Raw genomic sequence first — 23173 nt, 5'->3', positions numbered from 1 at the left:
GTCCGAGCAAGTTGTTGGTCACAACTTCTTCAATAGTGTTTACTTACTTTTCTTTTTGTTTTTAATTTCAGTCCATATTAGCGTAGTTTTTTCCACACTTATGTGATTTTTGTTTTGTTCACTCTATTTTTTGGAGGATCTATGAGATTTGCTAGGTAAGGCTACCACTAGATTTATGAAGAACTATTCTTGAAATCCCTTGTTATAATAGAGCATATATGATGTTTGTAAAATTAAAATTTAATATGATGAGGAGGAGAATGATAGATCATCTAAGACTTGACCTTTTTGTGTATCACTGATGTGATGAGTCCCTTAGGAGCTCTTGGAAATGATTTCTTGATTGGTCGGAATTTATCGTCATATTAATCTAATAATGGAAGGGCTAGGATACAATGGTTTGATTAAGATGATGTATCTAAATTCTTCTAATGCTAAGATTACTATTAGTTTATCCTTCTCCTCTCTTCTTTTGAGATTTTTCTATAAGCATATCATTTGTATATCAATTTATAAATTCATCATTTGAATTATTTGCTATGTTTTGTATTTTATTATTCATATTCTTATTATTCATAATATTTTCTAAATTGGATTTTTTGCCTACGATTTTTCATTTTTTTTAATTTAAATGCAAAAGGTTAATTACATTTAGAAAAAGGGTAAACTGTCTAGTTTGTCACTTAATTTTTAGGGTATTTTCATTTTGGTCACCTAAAATAAAATTCTTGCAATTTGGTCACCTAACTTTTAGGTCGCTTTCATTTTGATCACCCAAAAAATATTTTTTTAAGTATTGATTGGGATAAAAAAAATTAAGGATTAAAGAGAAAGAGTGATAAAAACTAAAGTAATACACAAAAATTGTCAAACTTGTTTATCCCATTACCAAAATTTTAAATTTAATTTTTTAAATATTAAAATTTTAATTTCAAAACATCAAAATAAATTGAATAAATTGTTGAATTTTTTTTACCCATTGATAACGTCAACCGATTAATTACTATAATATTAAAATTAATTAATTGCTTGTTCTTCGTTTGAGTAAAAAATGATAAAAAAATTATGAGTTTTGTTAGGAATGAAAAATGAAATTAATTAATTTAATTAATGCAATGATTTTTCTTTCTTTTTAGCTTAGTATGGTAGATTCAAGATCATATAATCAAAAGAAATTTAGATTTTGTAGACAACTATTAAAGACAATAATTTTGATAGATAATTTTTGAAAATAATTTCAAAACACCAAAATAAATTAATTAAACTGTTTGAAAATTTTTTTTATCTATTGATAATGGCATCCGAGTTGCTACTATAATTTTGAATCTTAATATTTAAAAATTTATATTTCAAAATCCAAATTTAGAATTTCCAGCAATGGGATAAACAAGTACAATCTAAGAAATTTTTTTGTATTATTTTCGTTTTTACTTCACTTTAATTCTTGAATTTTTTTTACCCCAATTAATACTTAAAAAGATATTTTTTAGATAACCAAAATAAAAATGACTTAAAAATTGGACGGCCAAAATAAAAATACAAACATGACGTGGCTTATGCAGTTAACTGCCATTTGAGATCCAACGTTTGAATGACTAAAATAAAACTACCCTAAAAGTTATGTTACCAAATTCTTATGATTTCATTTTGAGTGACTAAAACGAAATCGCGTTAAAAGTTGGGTCAGCAACTAGTCAGTTTAACCATGAAAATTAAAGGTAAGGAGTAAAAAGGGTTTTGGTAAACGAAAATAGAAGTAAAATGGACAGCCAAGAAAACCGACTCCTAGAAACTGGATGTCCTAGGCGCTGTAACCTAGCAGTATCGCTAAAGCTTGCGATCTTCAGTCCTTCACCCCCATTCGAAACCCTAGCATTGATCCTCACTATTCATTCTCTCCAAACTCCATTTCCCTTTTGAAGCAAAAGGGAAATGAAAACTGAATAAAACCATTCATTTATGGATCCTTTCTTAAATTTCAAAATTTCAATGGTCGCTGCTTCAAGGTGCTTCTACATTCTCCTTCGATGCAAAACCACTTTCATCTTCAGTTCCAGTCTTGTCCGAGGTTTGGGTAATCGTGTATCGATTCCACATTATCCTCCCCATGTAAGTCAAAATCTGCTCCCTTTTCTTTGTAAACCAATCGCATGCGTCTTTGATTGATTAATTTCTATTCTAGTGTTCTTTTTAGCTTGTAATCGATGCCTTTGCTTCTATCCCAGAATTACTTCACTTGTATCCGCCTCTTTTGCCCTATTGTAAGCAAAATCGTCGGAAATTACAACTCGCTTGCAACTCAGGCTGCTCCAGATGATGAAGGAATGGCTGATGAATTCTTGAACCAAATCCTCGCTACCTATCGAAACGCGCCGAATTCAAGTAAGGAAAGGTGTAATGCTTATGTTCATAAGCTCTGCAAAGCAGGGAATCTTTCTACGGCTATTAGATTACTGCAATCTTTGCGTGATAATAATATATTTATCCCCAATGCATATAATACACTTTTGGCTGCAGCTGCTGAAAGAAATCAGATTGACCTTTCGTTTCGGATATTCAAAGATTTATTAGTTTTTCATGGACCCTTGACCTTAACTTGTTATCTTAAGCTTGCAAGGTCTTGTGCTGATACTAATGACTGTACAGCATTGATTAGATATGTCAAGCAGGTGTCAGATTTAGCTTTCCCGAATAACATGATTGTTATAAATCGAATCATCTTTGCATTTGGTGAATGTAGGCAGATAGAGAAGGCTCTTTTGGTATTTAATCAGATTAAGGGTTTTGGATGTAAGCCCAATGTAATAACATATAATACTATTTTGGATATCTTGGGTCGTGCCGGTCGGGTGGATGAAATGGTACTTGAGTTTTCTTCTATGAAGGAAGCTGGCTTTGTTCCGGATTTTGTTACTTATAATACATTGTTGAACAATTTGAGGAGGGTTGGGAGATTGGATATGTGCTTAGTGTTTTTTAGAGAAATGGATGATCGTGGAGTTGAACCAGATTTGCTTACTTACAGAGAAATGATTGAGGCATTTGGCCGATCGGGGAACACTGGAGAAGCATTAAGACTCTTTAATGATATGAAACAGAGAAAGATACGCCCGTCAATCTACATATATCGATCCCTAGTTGACATTTTGAAGAAAGCAGGGAAGGTGGATTTGGCAATGTCGATTTCACAGGAGATGAATTCATCTACTTCAGACTTATTTGGTTCGAAGGATTTTAAACGAAAACGTAGGTAGTTATGTAATTGATTCAGGGATTGAATTTCCAAAGAATCCTTTTTACTGTCAACATGAGTACTTCTTGGCTCAAACTATATAGATGCACGGATATTCCCTAGTGCATTACTGTTGATATCGGTATGTGTATTCTGCAGTCTACTTCATCCTTCTGTAAATTTGATTGACAATTTATGGTTGCAATGTAACATATGATCCATGTTAAATGACTGATAACTAGGATTTGTGTCCTGCAAAGATTATGCTTTTATAGCGTAACATACAACGCATATTGTCGATAACTATGCTAATTTATGTTGTTTTCCTTCAGGTATTCTTGACATGAGAAGCAGAGCCAAAGGCCAAGCCTCAACCATGAACAATGGTGTAAATTGGCTGAACTGAGTATGCATTCAAGCATGGCATTCTTATTCCTTGTAATAGAAAATTAATTGTCTTTTTCGCCAATGGTCGACATACTTCATGGCAACATTAGGGTCAACGAGCTTCAAACTTTTTTAACTTCAATTTTAAGTGGTTGCCTTAATCCAATACTTTTTGTCATAGGATAAGAAGAGTATATTTTATGTAAAAAATCAATTTGATTTATGTATTTGGTTCGAGCTTCCATATACAAACTTCGTCAGATCTGTGTGAATTGGTCATTGATGATCCCTATGAAAAATATGGAAATACCAAATCATTTATAGTCGAAGATCAATGTAAGTTTAATTATATAGCCCAAAGTGCTATCTTCATGGATCTTACAAGAAAAAATATTGATAAGCATACACAAAGACAAGGAAACAGCATAATGAAGAGAGTAAAAGCTTACATATATATCCATACGGATGGTAATACTCATGTACAACAGATGCAATGCAAGCACCATATGAATGACGATTGAATGAAATATTATTACGAGGTTCTCTGTTGCTGCCTCAAATGCGGCTTGAATCTCTTCCAAAAATGAATCTTCGAGTCCAATCGGATACCACCAACACCCGAGTACGCCAGCTCACTTGTTTGCTGAACCAGAATGAGAGAAAATTAGTCGTGTCAAAAGATGTCCCTCAATGTAATGTGCATGTGCTAAGCAAGTAAATGTAAAACAATAGGAAGATGACCAGGATTTCACCTTGCATATACAGAGTACCAGAGCCACTGTGTGCTACGACCCATGGAAACCCAGTCCCCAGGCAGCTCAGCAGCTGCTTGCTCCCCTCCTAAAGGAGCAAATTGCCCAAGGTGTTTGTATCTTGCAGTTGAAATGAAAAAAACATTAAAATTAGGATTTGTCCAAGAACTATTAGCATTTATGGATGCATTCAAATTTAATTGCATCTAGTTACTTGCATAGGAAACAACTAAGAGCACATACTGAAATGGATGGAATTGATGACGACCAGACCCTCTAAAACGCCGTGGGCCTTCAGGATTATCTTTCCACTTATACTTGCGGTTGAAGCATTTAGAAAGATATGCACCTTGTTGTGCCGCAACCTGAAGATCAAGCGATGAGGTCGTGTGGTCTCTACACAATACCTAATAAACCCAACCTAGTCCAACTTGTATACCAAAAGACAAATACCTGAGCTGTTGCAGGCAGATTCTTCACTTGTGAATCAGCTTGACAAAGGGCTAGCTTAAATCCTTCAATGTCCACTTTATCTATATAATTCCCCTCGGAATCTTTCATCAGATCAGTTACATCCCTCAGGTGCTTGCTCTTCAAATAGTGTTCCACTTGTGGATACCTCTCAAGGATATCGTCTATAACATCTTTAAATTCTTCAACGGTTAAGAAACCAGAGTTATCTTTATCTGCAGCCTTAAATATGGCAGCAATATCTTCCTGAAGGAGCATAATGGAAAATTACAGACTATAATATTCATCAAAAGTTTGCAGAATTAAACTCAAAAGATTAAAGGGAAATACCATGACTTTACGCTGATTTATAGTGGCGCAATCACCAAGGGCATACACATCTTCACATCCTTTTACTCGCAACCATTCATCGGTTGCTAGAACACGTCTGTTAGCCTGAAATGTGAAAACTTATCGTATGTGACTTGACTGCAACATAACCAATAATTTCAAACATAACAACTGATGACAAGAAAGTATCACACCTGCCCGATTTGCCCCATGAAGTCCTTCACAAAAGGGCGAGTCTCAACTCCAGTAGACCAAACAACCAATCCATGAGGTACAGAACAAATCTCTCCTTTCGCCTTGAGCTTCATAGTGATTTCCTTATCGGAAACACTAATAACACGAGATCCAGTTTGAACTTCGATACCATCTCTTCGAAATTTTTGCTCAGCGAAACTACTTATTCGTTCATCAAACCTGCAGGGAGTGTAAATCTGCTAAGATCTTTGTGATTTTGTCTATAAACTGCATTGCAATTTATCAGCAGCATTACAAATACCTCATGAACAATAGTGTAAAACCTGTACCATTACATGTTTAGATACAGAATATGACAGAGAATGAAAAGAGAAAGATAAACAGAATCGAATAGTTCAGTTCTCAGTCACCGAAATTCAAAAACCATACAGTGGAAATAAAATGAAAAATCATATCCTCTTACATATTCAGAATATGGTCCCCTGATTGAATCACAGTTATTTTCACCAGATCTTTAACTGAAGGATATAAGTTGATCAAATCCTCCTGAACAAAGTCATGCAACTCTGCTGCAAACTCCACACCAGTAGGTCCCCCTCCAACAATTACAAAATGAAGGTTTATCCTTCGTTCTTCTTCACTTAGTCCAGGAAGGACAGCCTTTTCAAAGCAGTCAATAACTCTCCTCCGTATCTTCTGTGCATCCTCGACTTCCTGCATTCAAGTGGGGGCCCGGAAAGACTTTATTTACAAAAGGATGTGCTTCGGAATGCTATCAAATGTCCATTTCACTATAATATATACAACTAAAATGACTCTACCTTCAGAAAGAAGCAGTTCTCGAGGACACCAGGGGTGTTAAATGTATTTACTTGTGCTCCCACTGCTATAACCAAATAGTCATATTCCAAAGAGAATTCATCATTTCCCACCAAGTTATTTTCCACAGTATACCGGCAGAAAAGTTTCTTGTTTGCAGCATCAATCTTCATACATTCAGCTTCCCAAAACTGTATTTCTCCATTTCTCTGCCATCAACAATATAAATTGCTTTTGAATAACATTTCTGTTCCCTTACAATTGTTCAGATCAATTAAGCAAGCAATGCGCCAAAACTAACCCCTCGGTGCAATTACAATGTGGTCATAGGCTCACAGCAATTCCAAGACATTTTCTATATGCAATCTAGAAAAGTATTGGTACAATTATAGCAACTACAACGCTTCATCACGAAAAGAAACCATATGCCTTACTCAACAGTTTATATATTATGGAAGTCAAGAAGTATCAAAATATCGCAATTCAACGAACCAACATAGAAAGGTCTATACGTAATACACATCCATGAAGCTCTAACTATGTATGCATCTACATGCATATACAGTCAAGTATATTATTTAGCACCTACCAAACAATTAAAGAGAAAAGGAAAAAAAATATATTGTGCAGCTCTAGTTTGTTTCATCTACCTTCTTTATAATGTTTCGAACAGGCTCTACAATGCTCCGTGCTTCAATGGTTCCACAGGTGACACTAGGCAACAATGGGGTGAATGCAAAATAATTCCGGGGTGAAACAACCTGAACATCGTAAGCCGAAACATCAAGATCTTTAAGGAAACTAATACCGGCCCATCCCGTTCCAAGAACCACCACTCTCTTTTTCTTGCAATCTTTTTCGTTCACTTGAACACTAGTTTTGCTAGCATCTACTTGTGCTTCTGAGTAAGCCACAACACCTCCACCACTGCACTAAGCCAAACATAAAAGGTAATTAATCTACCTTGTAAAACCAAATGCTTCATCTAAAATTTACACAGTAGAACAAGTGGAAAAGCAAAGTTTTACTTCAAAATGTCTAATGGTTTTCAGCTGGAACTAAATCAGTTCCCTTCATATTTAACCATAGATACCAACATTTTACAGTAAAATCAACCCTTTTGAAATTGTATCAAATCAATGCATACCTTTACCACTTACTGATCCCATTATGATCAACAAAATACACACTTCAGTCCCACTAAAACTTTACTAAATAAAAAACCTAAGTTTTATAGTACTATCAGATTTACTAATTTCACTTTTCACTATCCCAATCTACTGTTAGCAATAAAACAGAAGCCAAAAGAACTAAAAAGTAAACAAAAGTGGGTATTTCCTCAAAAAGTGAAAGAAAAAGAAAAAAAAAAGGGAAGGAACCTGAGACTGAGAGTACAGAGAAGCAAAAGCTTGGAAGAAGCAGGGTAGCCATTGAAAGCCCGTGAAGCTCTGGTGAAGAAAGAGAGGATTGTCATTTTAAATGGGGAAATTAGAGAGATCTTTTAAAGAAATCTTGTCTTTTTTTTTCTTCTCTAAACAAGAACAATTACAAGAGCAGAGGAGTGAAGATGGTATTTCAGAGTTTTAAGTTTGACGCAAAACGACAGTGCGTTGGATCAGCTTTCTTTTCACCATACGTTGACTTTACACGTGGTAAGTTCTTTTTATCACTAATTATTTTATTGTTTTTATGATATTCTTGTCCTATAATTACATTTATTTCCTTAATTCTTATAAAATGTTTTTTTCAACTACTAGATAAATGAAAAAAAAAACATATAATAAGGTTTAATTTATATACAACGATAATTAAAATTATTGTTAGAAATCATTTCAATACGAGTTTGAATAGTTTTACTCTCACCTTCCACCTCAAATATTATAAAAAAAACATGTGAAACTAATGGTTTAATTTTTAGGTAAATTATATAATTGTTCACTCAATTTTTACGAGTTTTCATTTTAGATATAGTAAATGTTAATAACTGTTTTAGACTTAATTCAATATTATTTTAATCACCTAGCTTTAATAAATTCTTATCACGCATTTTACTTTTCTAATTTTCTTTATTTTTTTAGAATTAATTTTAATTTTTCTTAGAGAAAAATTGGGGTTTTAGAGGGAATTGGTTTGCTTTTATAAGGAAAAACTTTTTATAGGGAAAAAAATTCATCTTTTTTATTTCTTTTATTTGTTTGTTTTTTAAATTTTTTTTATTTTTTTAGTAAAATTATTTTTATTTTTTTGGTAAAAAGGAAAAAACATGTGTTTTATAAAATAATTTAATTTCCAATAAAAACTCAAGTTCTTTTTAAAAGTAAAATTAATTATAAAAAATTAAATGAGTGATCAAAATAAAAATTTATTAAAATTTGGATCACTAAAATATGTGTAAAATAATATTACTTAACTCTAATTTAATGGTAGATCACCAAAATGAAAACGATTGTTAACAGTAATTTCCAAAATGCATTTTTTTTATAATGCTCAAAAGGAAAACTTATGAAAATTTAGTAACTAACTGTATAATTTACCCTTAGTTTTTTATTAGATATGCATCAATTGACTTAATAACTAGTCAATATTATATAACATATATATAAATAACACACTTGGCACAAATCTCGAGAAATTAAGATCGCTTTTATTTTTTCCCTAATGATGGTTAAGTTTTAAATTAAGCTAATCTCACTCATTCCTCCCATTGAATTGAATGCATAACTGCATTTGCATCCTTTTTTGAAAATAGAGAAAATAAAATTATTAAAAATATGGGTGTCACCGTCAACCCAATTGGCGGTGTTATGATTAAAAAACAAATTGTTGAAATTCAAAATATTGGCCATGAAATGCATTTTGATATATTTATTTTAAAGTAAAAAAAAAGAATGTTTCGGTCAGGAGAAAATATACTAAAATGGTGTTTTTCAAATGTAAAAAATAAAGGGTGTTTTATTGAAAAGGGCCCATTTTCAATTTTATTTATGGAAATGGGTCACTTAAAACATTATTTATTGGAATGGTTTTAAAAAAACGTAAAATGCACTTACGTGTAAGTGTGGAAATTTCATGTGGAGTGCTTTTGCTGGCGCGTTGATGTGGAAGCGCTTTTGCTGACATGGCAAAAGCGTGCTTATGTGGGCGCGTTTTAGCCCTTTTTTTTGCTCCAACGATCACCTCCAACGGTCATTTAAAAAATTAACCGTTGGGGCCAACGGTCATGAAAAAAAATTTATAAACCCTCACCCATTTTTTTCACACAAAATTTCCTCCAAATTTCTCTCTAAATTTCTCAAAAAAGCTCTCAAAACTCTCTAAGTTTTTATTTTTTTTCTAAATTAATATTATTATTTTATAATTTTTAAGAAATTTGGTCGTGTTAGCAATGGCCCGATAATTAATTTATCTCAATGATAAACATATCTCTGTCAACCAAATGAAAATGGTAAAGGTTATTTCAAATTTTTAATATTATTTAATTTTTTCATTTATGTAATTTAATTAATATTTTTTTATAATTTTTTATAACAGTCAGTAGATCGGGTGTTATGTTATATTAGTAATATGTCTAGTCCTCCATCACTGTTGATAGAAAATTACTTGAAGGAAACAGGTTTTTGGCACGTGGCCAATATAAGCCAGGAGTGCAAGTTGGAACTGAAACTCATCAGCGCGTTCGTAGAGAGGTGGAGACCCGAGACGCGCACATTTCATCTTCCATGCGGGAAGTGTACCATTACTTTGGAGGACGTGCAGATACAATTGGGGTTATTAGTGGATGGGTCTGTAATCATTAGGCCCGCTCAATCTGCTGATTGGAGAGTCATATGCTACGATCTTTTGGGTGTGATTCTGGATAATATTTATGGAGGTCAGATTGAGCTGGGTTAGTTACAAGACACTTTCCCAGAGCCTAGGGATGATTCGATTGAAGTAGAAAGAATACGATACACTCGGGCATACATCCTTAAGATCCTTAGAGGTTTCTGATGCCCAACAAGTCACGATACCTCGTACATCTGAGGTGGCTGTTGAAACTCGTCGATTTTAGAGCAGAACTCAATTAGGGGTCTGCCATGTTGTCGACATTGTACCGAGAGATGTGTCGGGCGATGCAACCAAACAAAATCAAAATTAGAGGTTGCCTCTCACTCTACAATCATATGCTCGGTTTCGCTTTCCGTTTTTACGTCCTCGAGTGAACCACTGGTATACATTCATACTCTTAACGAGGTAAAATATATATTAGATTTTACACTTATTGCATAGATTTAAAATATAATTTTATGTTAAAATTTTATTTAAATAGGTGGAACCATTTGATGAGTTACAGGGGAATACCTATTGCTCTTGAAGATATACGGCTTCTATTAAACCAATGGTCGTATCTTGACAATATAAGTGGATAGCGATAATTACATACCACTCTTCCATTTAGAACAAATTGAATATTACAAACCAAATAATATTGCTGGCGATTAAATACCCATGTTGGTCACTTGTCGTCGTTCAGTGGTAGACCGATATTGTAAACCCCTATCCCGTATCTGTTGCCGGAACAGGGTTTCGGGGCATTATTAGGATTTACATATCATTTAACAAAAATTTCAATTAAATACTTATCGATTCAATGCATCATATAAATAAACATATTACCGTTCAATCAATAGCTTGGCACTTGTCTAAGTATCAAACAACAACATTTTTAGTATACTTGTACATATTTCATATAATTTCAACATTGATATATCTATTTTCTCGACATATCACACTTGAGTTTAATAATAGTCTCAACTTACATAATTTCCTTATGTCAACATATCAAAGATAATCATATATGCACATGTCACGAAACATGTTATTCTCTTACTGTTTCTTCATAAGCATATATCATTCATTTCATTATATCAATATTTCATGTACCATCATTTCCATATATCTTATGTATATTTATTTCGATAATAGTTAATATTAAACTCAACATAAATTAAATTCCATGTACCTATACTTATTTCATTTATCTATCTTCTTAATTATTTTATACAACTATTTTGTACATATATTTCCATATAACCAATTCTTGTAAACATTTCACACAACCATTTTGTATAACCAATTCATATAACCATTCGTCATCTGGTACATATTACCTAAATATTATTTGTTCAACATATGTCTTAGCATCTCTCATCCACGATCTTATTTATCTTCGACATGATGCCATAGTGTCTTTCAACTATGGTCTTACTCATTTTCTGTCATGTTGCCATGGTATCTTTCAACCATGGTCTTATTCATTTCCTGTCATGTTTCCATGGTATCTTTCGACCATGGTCTTATTCATTTCATATCACATTGTCATGGTATCTTTCAACCATTGTCTTATTCATTTCTCGTCATGTTACCATGGTATTTTTCAACCATGGTCTTACACATTTCATATCATGTTGCCATGGTATCTTTCAACCATGGTCTTACACATTTCATTTCAGAAAACACACTCCTGCGAATCTCATCCTTAAAGCAGGATTACTAGTTCAGGCTAAATCCTCTGTAATATAAACTCATAGAGTATTGTCAGGATTACCAGTCCAAACTAAATCCCATGCAATGACAATTACTCTAATGAGCTTGGATTTGAATTACCAGTCCAGGCTAAATTCAGATCCTAATTCGAATTACCCGTACGGGCTAAATCCATTTTACATGTATTCTTCGGGAGGGCTATATCAGGATAGGATCACCCGTCCGGGCTAGATCCTTTTTACCATCAATTCCTTTTTAGAGATCCATCGAATTTTCCTTTTATTCAACCGAGATTTCTTCCCCTTTTTATCAGATATATCAATGTTTCATCAATTTTCATACAAGGGATATTTAAATCATATTCACATCAATAATATACATTTCAAGTATTTAATAATATAATTTAAGTTACACAAACTTACATGGCGAAATTGCATAAATATCAAGATTCAGGGCATTTTGGTAAATTTTTCATTTTCCCCGATTTTCACCCAATCTTGATCCAAATTAATAATTTCATTCAATTTATTAATTTAATCAATAAAACAATTCATGTCCTTAATTTTGGTCATTTTTACTTTTTTACAAAATTGCCCCTACAGTTCTTCTTTTATTCAATTTAGTCCTTGAGTCTAAAACATACAAATTATCCATTTTAAATGTAAACCCTTGCTAGCTAAAAATTCATATATTTATTTTCCTCCTCTTCCTCTCCATTCCACATTCTTAATGTATATATCATTCTTATAAGTAACATTATCTATGATTTCACTATTTGCTTATAAATTTATTCAAAGCTGTCCATCCGTGTCGTAGTCACTAAATTATTTTTATCTTGAGCTAAAGAACTCCAAATTTGTATTCTCTAATTTTTCCTGAAACTAGAATCACATATCTTCTTACCATAAAATTTTCAGAATTTTTTATTTATCCAATAAGTACAGTTTATTCTTTAAAGTCACCCCTGTTTTGCTATCTGACAATTTCGACCCTTCTTCACTAAAAATTAATTATCTCCTCGTACAGGATTCAAATGATGTTCCAATTTATTTATATTGAAAATAGACTCATTCATAATTCTAATCATATAAATTTAAGCCCATAATTATTTTTATCCAATTTTTGATGATTTTCCAAAGTCAGAATAGGGGAACCCGAAATCATTCTAACCTTGTCTATCTAAATTTGTTATATCTCACAATTTACAATTTCATTGCTTACACCGTTTCTTCTATGAAAAGATAGACTCAACAAAATTTAATTTCATATTTTATTCAACTTCTAATTCGATTTTCACAATTTTTGGTGATTTTTCAAATTTAGACCACTGCTGCTGTCCAAAACTGTTTTAGTGCAAGATATTAATTACCATGTTTATAACACCCTTATTTTCTTTCTCTACACTATTTCTCATCACTTTCTCTTATTTTCTCTTCACTAACATATCAAGAACATAGGACCATATGTAAGGAAACTCTATATTAACATCAATCCCATACATTTTCAATAATATCAAACTTAAAAATATACTGAAATCATGATGTTCTTACCTTGTTCTATTGATTTCAATCTTCATCTTTATTTTCTCTCTCCTTCAGCTTCCATTTCTTGAATGCAACTTGATATTATAACTTCTCATAGTCTCCTTAACATTTTTCTCTCTTGGTAGCTAAGGAAATTCTTTTGATTTTTGGGTGAAAATGGTGAATTTTTAGTAGAAGGACCAAATTGTAAAGAAATAAAAACTTATTTTCTTCTTCTTCTTCTCACGTTAGTTTTGCATGGGAAAGAAGATGAAAATTCTTCATCTTTCCTTCCTTTTATACTAAATAATAAATAATAAAATAATAATGAAATAATAATAAATTAATAAAATATCTCATTAATAAAATAATATTTATCTAATTAAATAGTTATAAAAGATCATCAACATCATTATTACTTTCTAGATTTCTCTCTCTTCTGTGACATCCCTAATTTGACCCTAGTCGAGATGTGGTTTCGGGACCACAAAATCGAGTTATAAAATTTATTAAATATTAAAATTCATATCTACTATGTGTGATAGTGCATGTGTGAAATTTTGATGCTTAAATTCTGTTAGTTAATGTGAATTTTAGTCAAAGGGTTTATGTGAGACATTTGTGAAATAGGTTAGGTAAATATAAAATGATCTATTAATGCATGTATTCAAAAATGTGGACTTGCATGTCAAAATACCCATTTTTGGGATAGTGGCCGGTCATGATATTGTTTTATATATAATATGTATTTTTGATTTAACATTTTATTTTACAAATGAATTAATAAATAAAAAGGAGATATTAGATAATAGTTAGTGGTAGGAGAAACCAAAGTTGGTTCATCCTTGTCCTCCATTGCCGTAGCTTAAAGTGAGGGAGAAGAAAGTTTTGTTGTTTGATTTTTGGCTTAGATGATGGCTAGAATGAGGTATGTATTGAATAATTCTTGAAAATTTATGCATAATTGAGATGATTAGTTCAAATTTTACTTATCCCATAGATTAAACTTAGGTTTTTGAGGTTGGAAATTCGGTCAATAAGCTTGAAACTCATAGTAGATACTTTTTTTTGTGACATTAAGATGGTTGGTTATATATTGACTTATTAGCTTTGAAAGTTGAATGACATTGGTTAATTTGTTCATGTGGGTATTCGGCCTTGTGAATGTTATGGAATAAGTTTCAATTATGTACATATGTGATTTTTGAATAATCGGTCATTTATCTGGTATATGTATAAATGGTAAATTGTTTTTAACTTGAAAGTTGAGATTAGTGTATTTAAAGAGAGTTGCCGAATGTGGTCCTTGAAGATGTTTTAATGAATAAAATGTGTAGTTGAGTTATAACATTCGGTTAAGGATTAAGAGTTCTAGCAAGTTGGTATAATGTATAGTTGTAAATCGCCTTGTATTTGACGTTTTTTTAAGGATAGGAAACGGCTAATTAAGATGTTGTTGGATAAAATTCTAGTTAGGTTATGTTAAAGCATTCGACATTTCTTATAGTATTGTATACGAGAGTGGGAAAAGATTAGTAATTATTCTAAGTGAGTTATGATCTTAATAGGAGCAAAATAGAATCGGCTATAATTATGATGGAGTGATTCGGTCATTGTTTGGCATAGGTGAAACCATTATGAAATTGCTACTTTGATCTTGGAATGAAAATTTTAAATGGAGGTTAAATTTATTTGGTTAGGGCCGAATAGGGTTTATAAGTTAATGGTATGCTATATATATATAGTTAAATTTGTGTATATGAAAACGTGGTAAGTAATGTGAATTTTTGTTTGTGCATGCGAATTAGGTATTGGTATAATAAGCATAAAAGTTAGTCATGGCATATTTTATAAACATATTATGCATTGAAGTTATATGATTGTCAAATGTGACTATTAAAGAAGTAATGTTCAATAAGTAATTAAACAAATTCATTTGTTTTAATTAAGCTCATGAGCAAAGAGGATCTAAATCAGATAAGGGAAAGGAGAAAGCAATCGAGTAGCCTATCCGCAGTTGTTCAAATAAATCCGAGGTAAGTCTTTGAGTAATGGAACTTAGCTTAAGATTTGATAAACGATGATATATATTTATATGAACATAATAAATAAAATGTGACCTAATGGTTCTACTTGAATTATATATTGAAATAAATAAGTTTCTAGCATATAAGTTTAGTTATAATGAAGAATGATATGGAATACGGGTAAAGATGGGACTATGAATTGGTGTAATTACCTATAGTAAAATGATAAGGAATAAGTTACTTCTATGAGCCTTAGCCGATTGGTTATTAGAAAAGTGATATTTAAATTATGATTTGTATGTGATAATAAGAAGTACTTATATATGATGATATGTTTTAAACTCAAATGGTAAGTTCTTAAGTGTTTGGACTTGGAAATTTAAGAGCAAATTGTAATAATCTGCTTAGGACAGCAGCAGTAGCGTGATTTTTGAAAATCACCATAAATTGTTGGAGTGGAATTAGAGACTGAATAAAATATGTAATCAAAGATCAATGAGTCTAGTTTCTTATAAAATAAACAGTGCAAGCAAAGGAATTTCCTATAGAGAGATATTTAAAGTTGTGTGTGACAGTGTCAGAATGAATCTGAAATCCCCTGTTCTGTTTTTAGAAAATCATTATAAATAGTAAAAAAATTGTTATAAGATAAAATTTATATTCTTAGACTCCTTAATGAGTCTAGTTTCAAATGAAATAAACAAGAACATATTTTGAAATCTGTACAATGAGAAATTTGATTCGTAGTGAAGAGTGGTCAGTATAGTCAAACAGTGAAATAGGGGAAACTTTAAGAAAATTCTGGTTTTGATTGGCCAAACAAAAAATCCTGAAAATTTTATGGATAGAAGATATATAAGTCTATTTTCGGGGAAAATTTACGGCACTTCATTTGGAGTTTCGTAGCTCCAGTTACAAATAATTTAATGATTGTTGCTCAAGAAAACAACTTGTAGTGAATCTGTGATTTTGTTGTAAACATTGATGAAACTAATTGAGTTGCTTATAAGCTATTGCTGAATTGATATACAAGATAAATATATAGGTGGTGAGGCCAAAATTGCTAAAATATAAATGTGTGCAAGTTATCCGAATGGCTATTTTATAAACGTAAGCAATGTATATGTAATATGTGTTGATAGTTTTATAAATTGAAGGTGTGGTGACTTATATGTTGTTTAGCCGAATGGTTGTCATGAGAAGAATGTAAGTCATGTGTGTATTTTCTTATTTAGTTGGAATTTTATTGAAAGGGATATATATATGTATATAAATATGTGTTAAAGTCGAATGCTATTATGACATGAAGTTAAGGTACGTGCTATACGCTTATATTCGAATAAGGTTAATGAATTACAATGGTGATAGTTTGTGTGAAATGTGGTAACATGTGATTAAATATACATGGAATTTGGAAAGTATCCGGGTTAAGACTCGCTGACTGCGTGATGTGGCCTAATGGCTCTTGTGAAATGAGACTAGCTATATTGAGATACGAATAAGTTCGAATGAAGTGATACCTTATTAATGTGTTTCCGTGTTGGAAAAATCGAAGGTATGTGAATTGATGTGTATACAACTTTGTGAATTAACTATGATGATATATCCGGGCTTAAAGTCCCGCAGGCTTGGTACTGGTAACTGGATTCGGATTTTTTTTAAAACCTAGCAGGCTATGGCTAAGTGCCTTGAATTATTTCAAACCGAAGACCATTTGTATATCTTTAAGATAAGGATTTAGTTAGTTTCATAAAAATTTACTAATTTGAGTTGTATTCGGCAAGATGTGCAAATACAAGGTATGGATTGCGTTTGGTCATTTATGTATATGTGATAAGGAATATGTTTGGTCCTTTATATACGTATACGAAACTTTAATACTTGTCATGATTTGATTATTTGAAATATTAATGTGAATATGAACTAAAGAACTAAGCTCCTAAATACATATATACAATTATGTATGTGCACGAAATGAGTGCATATGATTAAGTGGTTAGAGGTATTGAAAGATTGAATTGGTAATTGGTAACTATGGAAACGGTAAGTGTACAAAGGTTAAGTATATGGTAAGTGATACTTACTTGCTATGTGAACTCGATTTCGTTTGTATTACAAATGTACTTGGGGAATCACTTATGAGATGGTTATAAGTTATATTCAACGAGTATTGACTCTATCAAATTGTTTATGTAAGATGAAAACATGAATATGTGCTTCCAAATATGGAAACCGAATGTGATTACAGTGTTATGTTTTAGTTCGACTGATTAAACTAAAAGTAGCATTGATGTTTTTAAATGCGAAGGGTATATACTCTTAAATTTGGATGAAATAGATGAATTACATGTGCATACATAGGGTTTAATCTATTTGACCGAATGGTGATATATCTTGACATTTCAAAACGTGATTTGTGTAAGGCCTAATCTTAAGCGACTTAGTAATAAATCAACAATTACGGATGATCAGCACATTAAGTTGGCCAGGTATGTATTATGTACTTGTGTAGGCTTATTAAGCCCATCGAGACTTCACTTGGATTTTGTGTAAGTTATAAATGTATTTAATCCAGCAAAGTTAATTGTTTTACTTAAGACTTACTAAGCCTTGAAAGCTTACTCTGTTGTTACGTTTCTCTGTTTTATAGATTATCAAATTTGGCCTTTGCTCGGGGATCGTCAACAACTCGTCACACTATCACTATCCACTGTTTGGTACTGCTATGTTTTGGATTATTTTATGGCATGTATAAAATAAATTAGTAGCGGAATAATATTCTGGTTAATGTATATAAGCCATGCGAAAATGGCATCTTTTGAATGTGTACTTATAGAAGTTTAATTTTATCCCTAGCTGTATTTAGCATTTATCTAAATGAATGATCTTTATTTCAAGAAAAAAAAGTAAAAAAAAAATTTACTGTTCTGACATGAGTTAGAAGTCTGGTAATACCCCTTTCCTATTCCGACAACGGTTACGGGATAAGGGTGTTACATCTTCTAATTGACCATTTTGTCCTTTATTATCTTTTAAAATTTCATCCTTGAGTCATTATTTAATTTGATAAAATTGCAATCTAGTTCCTCATAATTGTTCACCTATTCAATTTGGTCCTAATTCATCCATTTTCCTTAGTTTCTAGATCATTCTACCCTTAAAATATTTGCACTATTGGTCATTCAACTTTTTCATATTTACACTTTAACCCTCAAATTTTGAGTATTTACTCTTAGGTAATAAAACTTTTCTCACTTTTACAATTTAAGATATCATAATTTACTTCTCAATATTGCCATAATTCAAAATTTCCCTTTTTGCCACTTTATTTTCTTATTTTACTATATCAAAGATAATATCTTACTATAGAAATTTTCGGGGTATTACAGATATTACCCGTAATAGTTGGACACAACGTGCTTTATACAATACCAATGGTGTGCGCAATTCCATAGGCTTCCCTGTCGCTCAATTATGGCTAGTATTCTAGCGCCTCAATCCGATATAATGCAGATATTAAGTTGGGGGCAAACATGCCTCCTCAACCTAAAAAGAAAGAAATCTCAGTCGTCACCTGACTCCCCCAATGTTATTGCAAACGCAATTGGAAAGATCATCCCATCACCATCTTGTGTCACAGCTAGCAATAGCTGATAGGTGTATCTACCATACATAAAGGTACCATCAATTTATACCAATGACTTGCAGTATACAAATATGTCCCTGTATTGCTTAAAGCTCTAGAACAGACGCTTAAATCCATAGAGCTAGCGGTCGTTGTAGTATGTAGGAACCATTTCAAGTCTATTACACAACCTAAGACGTACCTCTCTAACACCTGATACCAGTGCCACACCTTATTATATGAAACGTCCCACCCACTGTGCATCTTATCCAACGCCTTCTGCTTAGCTATCCAAGCCTTGCGGTAAGAAGGCGTATACTTGAATTGGCTATGAATATTGGCAATTAAGACTGACACAACAATATTGGGATCCGCCTTCACCATCAATAATATTAAGCCCATTATCATATTTGAATCCATCTTGGAATGATCTTGTGAAACACCTATCAATCCATGAGTACGTTAAATAATACAACATTAAATAATAACAGTAATATTCAAAAACTCTAAACACCCAGTGATACTGTACCGACAACATACTTATGTGGATCTTTGAACTTCTTTACCTCCCACAACCCTGTCCTCTTCTTAACCAAAGCCATGATTTTCTATGAACATGTATTGTCTCCCACTGCACAATTGGCCTCAAACTTCTCGGATTTAGATTTAACCATGTGGTAGTTAACCCCGTTCATGATGCTATATTCTTCAATGCACTAAGAAAACCATCTTTACTGGAAAACTCCTTACCAACTTCCAATTCACTTAAATCCAACGATAAATTTTTATGGTCACGCCTCCTGTGTAGTAGATATGGAAACTTCAACCATCATATGTCGAAAGATTGACATTCTGTATATGGGCTAGAGGCAAGTACACCGTGAATCGTGAATCTTCTTCTTCTTCTTCATATGAACCCCCTTCATTGTATTCAAGTTCAATTGGAATAGGTTTCGTGTAACACCCCTCACCTGTATTCAATACCGAAATAGGGTTACAAAGCATTACCAGACTTACAACACAGTTATACAAACTTTTCACATACATAATATCATTTCGTACATTCATTATTCAAACTCAATAAATTTGTCTCTAATACAAGCCTACGAGGCCCAAAACATATTTTAGGAGTGTTCGGGACTAAACCTATAACTTAAGAAACTTTCACGAACTTGAAATTTTTTTTCTCAAAATAGGGGACACACGTTCGTGTGGCCAGGCTGTGTGTCTTACATGACTACCAGACACGCCCGTGTTGTAGGTCGTGTGGACATTCGAAATGGAAGCACATGACCGTGTCCCAGCCTGTGTTCTACTTATGTCCAAACAAGTGAGCTTACTTACTTGGGTCACACGACCAACACACACGCCTGTGTGGCTAGCCTGTGTGCCCTAAAAATGGCCATACACCCCCGTGTGCCAGGCCGTGTTCTAGGCCGTGCCAAACCTGTAAGGTATACTGACTTATGTCACACGACCAAGTCACATGCCCGTGTGTGAGGCCGTGTGGAGCATACTGACTTGATTTCTAAAACCACCCCAAGGGATACATGACTGTGTACTTAACTGTGTGTCACACACAGCTGAGACACATGCCCATGTCGCTGCCCGTGTGGATAAAAATAGGCTATTTACCAAGCCAATTTGCCACCCCAATTGATACGCAGCTTCACCTACACATATGGCACCAAAACAAAGCATAATAGGTAACCCAAAACAACCAAATCAAACATAATTCATACCATTTCATCTAAGCATTTCTTAGCCTAAACATTCAATCACAAAAATCCTCATTTCATCAACCATTTTCAATCAAACATTAAACACATCACAAAATGATACTAGCATACCTGTAAACATATATCACCAACCAAACCAAATAGGTCAATTTATATAGCCATATACAACATTATAAACATAACTTTTATAGCCCAACACAAATGGCCAAATTCACTGTCAAGCTATAATCAAAATGACCAAAGTCCCTATATATGTCATACGACCCAAAACAAAGTTTCAAAGGTACCAAAGTGTCAGTGAATAGTGTGATATAGTCTCCGACGATCCCTGAGTTCGAGCTAGCTTTGAAATCACTATAAAATATGGAAAAACAACAAAGTAAGCTATATAGCGTAGTAAGCTCGTATGTTAACAATAAGCAACTATCACCAATCATTAATCATTAAAATAATAGAAAACAATGTACAACTATTCTATTAAATCTCAAAGCTATCAATTGATCATTCGCATAGCTTACCAATGACTTATCAATTTTATAGTTTCAAAACTCAATTCATTACCGTACGTACCTGTACCATCTTGTACCAACCTTATACTCAACCACATCTTTCATTTACCCGTTGAACCATTCGAAATAGAAGTCGGATACTCAAGGATCCCACACGATAAGTTCCTATACCATGGCCCGAAGCCAAATCAATGTAACTTATCCAATACTAATATCATATCCTGAAGCCAAATTAGTTTATCTCGCACCCGAAGTGCTAAATCATGGCCCAAAGCCAACTCAAGATATCCCTAATGACATGTCACTAGCATCCTAAACTATTCCTAAGGTTCAATCGGAATTCCAACTGTCGAATCTTCGTCGAATCATTTTTGAACTTTTCCATAATCACATAATCAAAATTCATGTTATATCAAATCATATATAATACTTTGGAAATAAAATTATAATAAACGAACTTACCTCGGATGTTAAAACAACAAATCAAGTCGATTAGTTGATAACTTTATCTTTCCACGATCCAAATTCGTATTTCTCCTTTCTTGATCTAAATATATTCCAAATTGACTTAATCAATCATCTATTCATTCAATTTAGTCCAAACACACTTTAAAACACATTTACACTTTTGCCCACATATTTCACATTTTTCATAATTTAGTCCTTATTTCATAAAATCACAAATTAACAAAATTCCAAATATACCCAAGCTATCTGAATTACCAATATGCCCTTAGCAACCTATATTTTCATTTATTTCACATTTTAACTACTAACTTTACACATTTCTCAATTTAATTTTTATTTTGCATTTTCACTAAAAATCACTTCACAAAACTTGTTTAACTATCAACAAGTATTCAAAATCTATCATCAAACATAAAAAATCATACATATTCATCAATGGAAACTTTCAAAATCTTTAACAGTTTTGCAAATTAGTCCCTGGGCTAGCTAATACTAGTTGCAACGATCATAAAAACATAGAAATCATTAAAAAAAAGGGACAAAAAATGGACTTATATGCTCAAGATACCATGGTCGAATATTCCAAGCTTTCAAATTGTGTTTTTCAAGCCCTAATCTCGATGATGGTGCTTAATGAAGATGAAGACTTAATGTTTTTATTATTTTAACTTAAGTTATTTTATAATTACTATATAAACCTTAAATAACTAACCTTTTACTTTTAACATGTCCATAAATGTCCACTCACCAATATAATGGTCTAATTACAACATAAAGACCTTAAATTTTAGGTTCTATAGCTATTTGACACCTTTAGGTAATAGAACAACACTTTTGCATTTTACGCGATTTAATCTTTTTTATTAAATTGACCAACTAAACGATAAATTTTCTTAACGAAATTTTCACACAATTACATTATCATGTTGTAAATATTAAAATAATAGTAAAATAAATATTTTGACCTCGAATTTTTGGTCTCGAAACCATTGTTCCGATTTGACTAAAAACGGGCTGTTACATTTTGGTTCAAAAAATAATACAATTTCTACACCATCGAAACCGGGCTCTCGGGGTGGATCCATATCGAACTCATCATCCTACCCACCAAATCTGCAATGTGTGAGGTCCCCTCGCCGGTGGACGTCGTAGAGAATACATCATCCCTTCTCGTGGACATTTCATAATGTCCCCAATCAGATGTGTATTGTCAACCACTCAAAGTTGATGCCATTCCCCAGTACATATTTCCAGCATTGAATATCAACCCATCGAAGTGCACGTCTCATCTACTAACGGAGTGTCGTACAGGGGACATGTATTCCATCCTACCTTAAAAAATAAACGTTTCCGTGTTCTGCCTTTCACTAACGGAGTGTCGGGTAGGGGTCATGTATTTCTCTCGAATAGCAGTAGATGTTGAAGTTACAAGTGCTTCATTTGGCAATGAAAATTTCACATATAACTTAATATAGGGTGATCCACTAGCAAGATGAGTCTGTACCATCGCCTCCAAACCATGAGTACCTTTAATATCAAATGAGTCATATGTCACAAGATCAACTAAACC

At 32.7% G+C, this 23173-nt stretch overlaps 2 protein-coding genes across 4 annotated transcripts; one reads left to right on the top strand and one right to left on the bottom strand.

The window, feature by feature from the left end:
* The first annotated feature begins 1706 nt into the window (after positions 1 to 1706).
* Positions 1707 to 3846, top strand: LOC107948993 (pentatricopeptide repeat-containing protein At1g11900). Of its 3 annotated transcripts, XM_016883685.2 has the most exons (4): positions 1740 to 2109; positions 2226 to 2382; positions 2518 to 3374; positions 3565 to 3846. In XM_016883685.2, exons 1-3 carry the CDS (start codon positions 1960 to 1962, stop codon positions 3252 to 3254), a joined length of 1044 nt encoding a protein of 347 aa, XP_016739174.1. In that variant the 5' UTR covers positions 1740 to 1959; the 3' UTR covers positions 3255 to 3374; positions 3565 to 3846. The 3 variants fall into 3 exon arrangements, with proteins under 3 accessions (XP_016739171.1, XP_016739173.1, XP_016739174.1); XM_016883682.2 differs by having other exon boundaries at positions 1707 to 2109; positions 2226 to 3374; XM_016883684.2 differs by having other exon boundaries at positions 1707 to 2109; positions 2226 to 3846.
* A 90-nt stretch (positions 3847 to 3936) lies between these two features.
* Positions 3937 to 7785, bottom strand: LOC107948992 (external alternative NAD(P)H-ubiquinone oxidoreductase B1, mitochondrial). Its single transcript, XM_016883681.2, has 10 exons — positions 7566 to 7785; positions 6837 to 7113; positions 6189 to 6395; positions 5831 to 6081; positions 5367 to 5586; positions 5173 to 5277; positions 4825 to 5088; positions 4615 to 4736; positions 4372 to 4491; positions 3937 to 4262 (listed from the first exon to the last, which is right to left on the bottom strand). The coding sequence occupies exons 1-10, from the start codon at positions 7658 to 7660 to the stop codon at positions 4175 to 4177; spliced, it is 1749 nt and encodes a 582-aa protein (XP_016739170.2). The 5' UTR covers positions 7661 to 7785; the 3' UTR covers positions 3937 to 4174.
* Positions 7786 to 23173: the final 15388 nt, after the last annotated feature.

Source organism: Gossypium hirsutum, chromosome A04, assembly GCF_007990345.1.
Source record: "Gossypium hirsutum isolate 1008001.06 chromosome A04, Gossypium_hirsutum_v2.1, whole genome shotgun sequence".
Lineage (NCBI taxonomy): Eukaryota > Viridiplantae > Streptophyta > Magnoliopsida > Malvales > Malvaceae > Gossypium > Gossypium hirsutum.
This window is presented reverse-complemented; position numbering and strand designations above follow the sequence as displayed.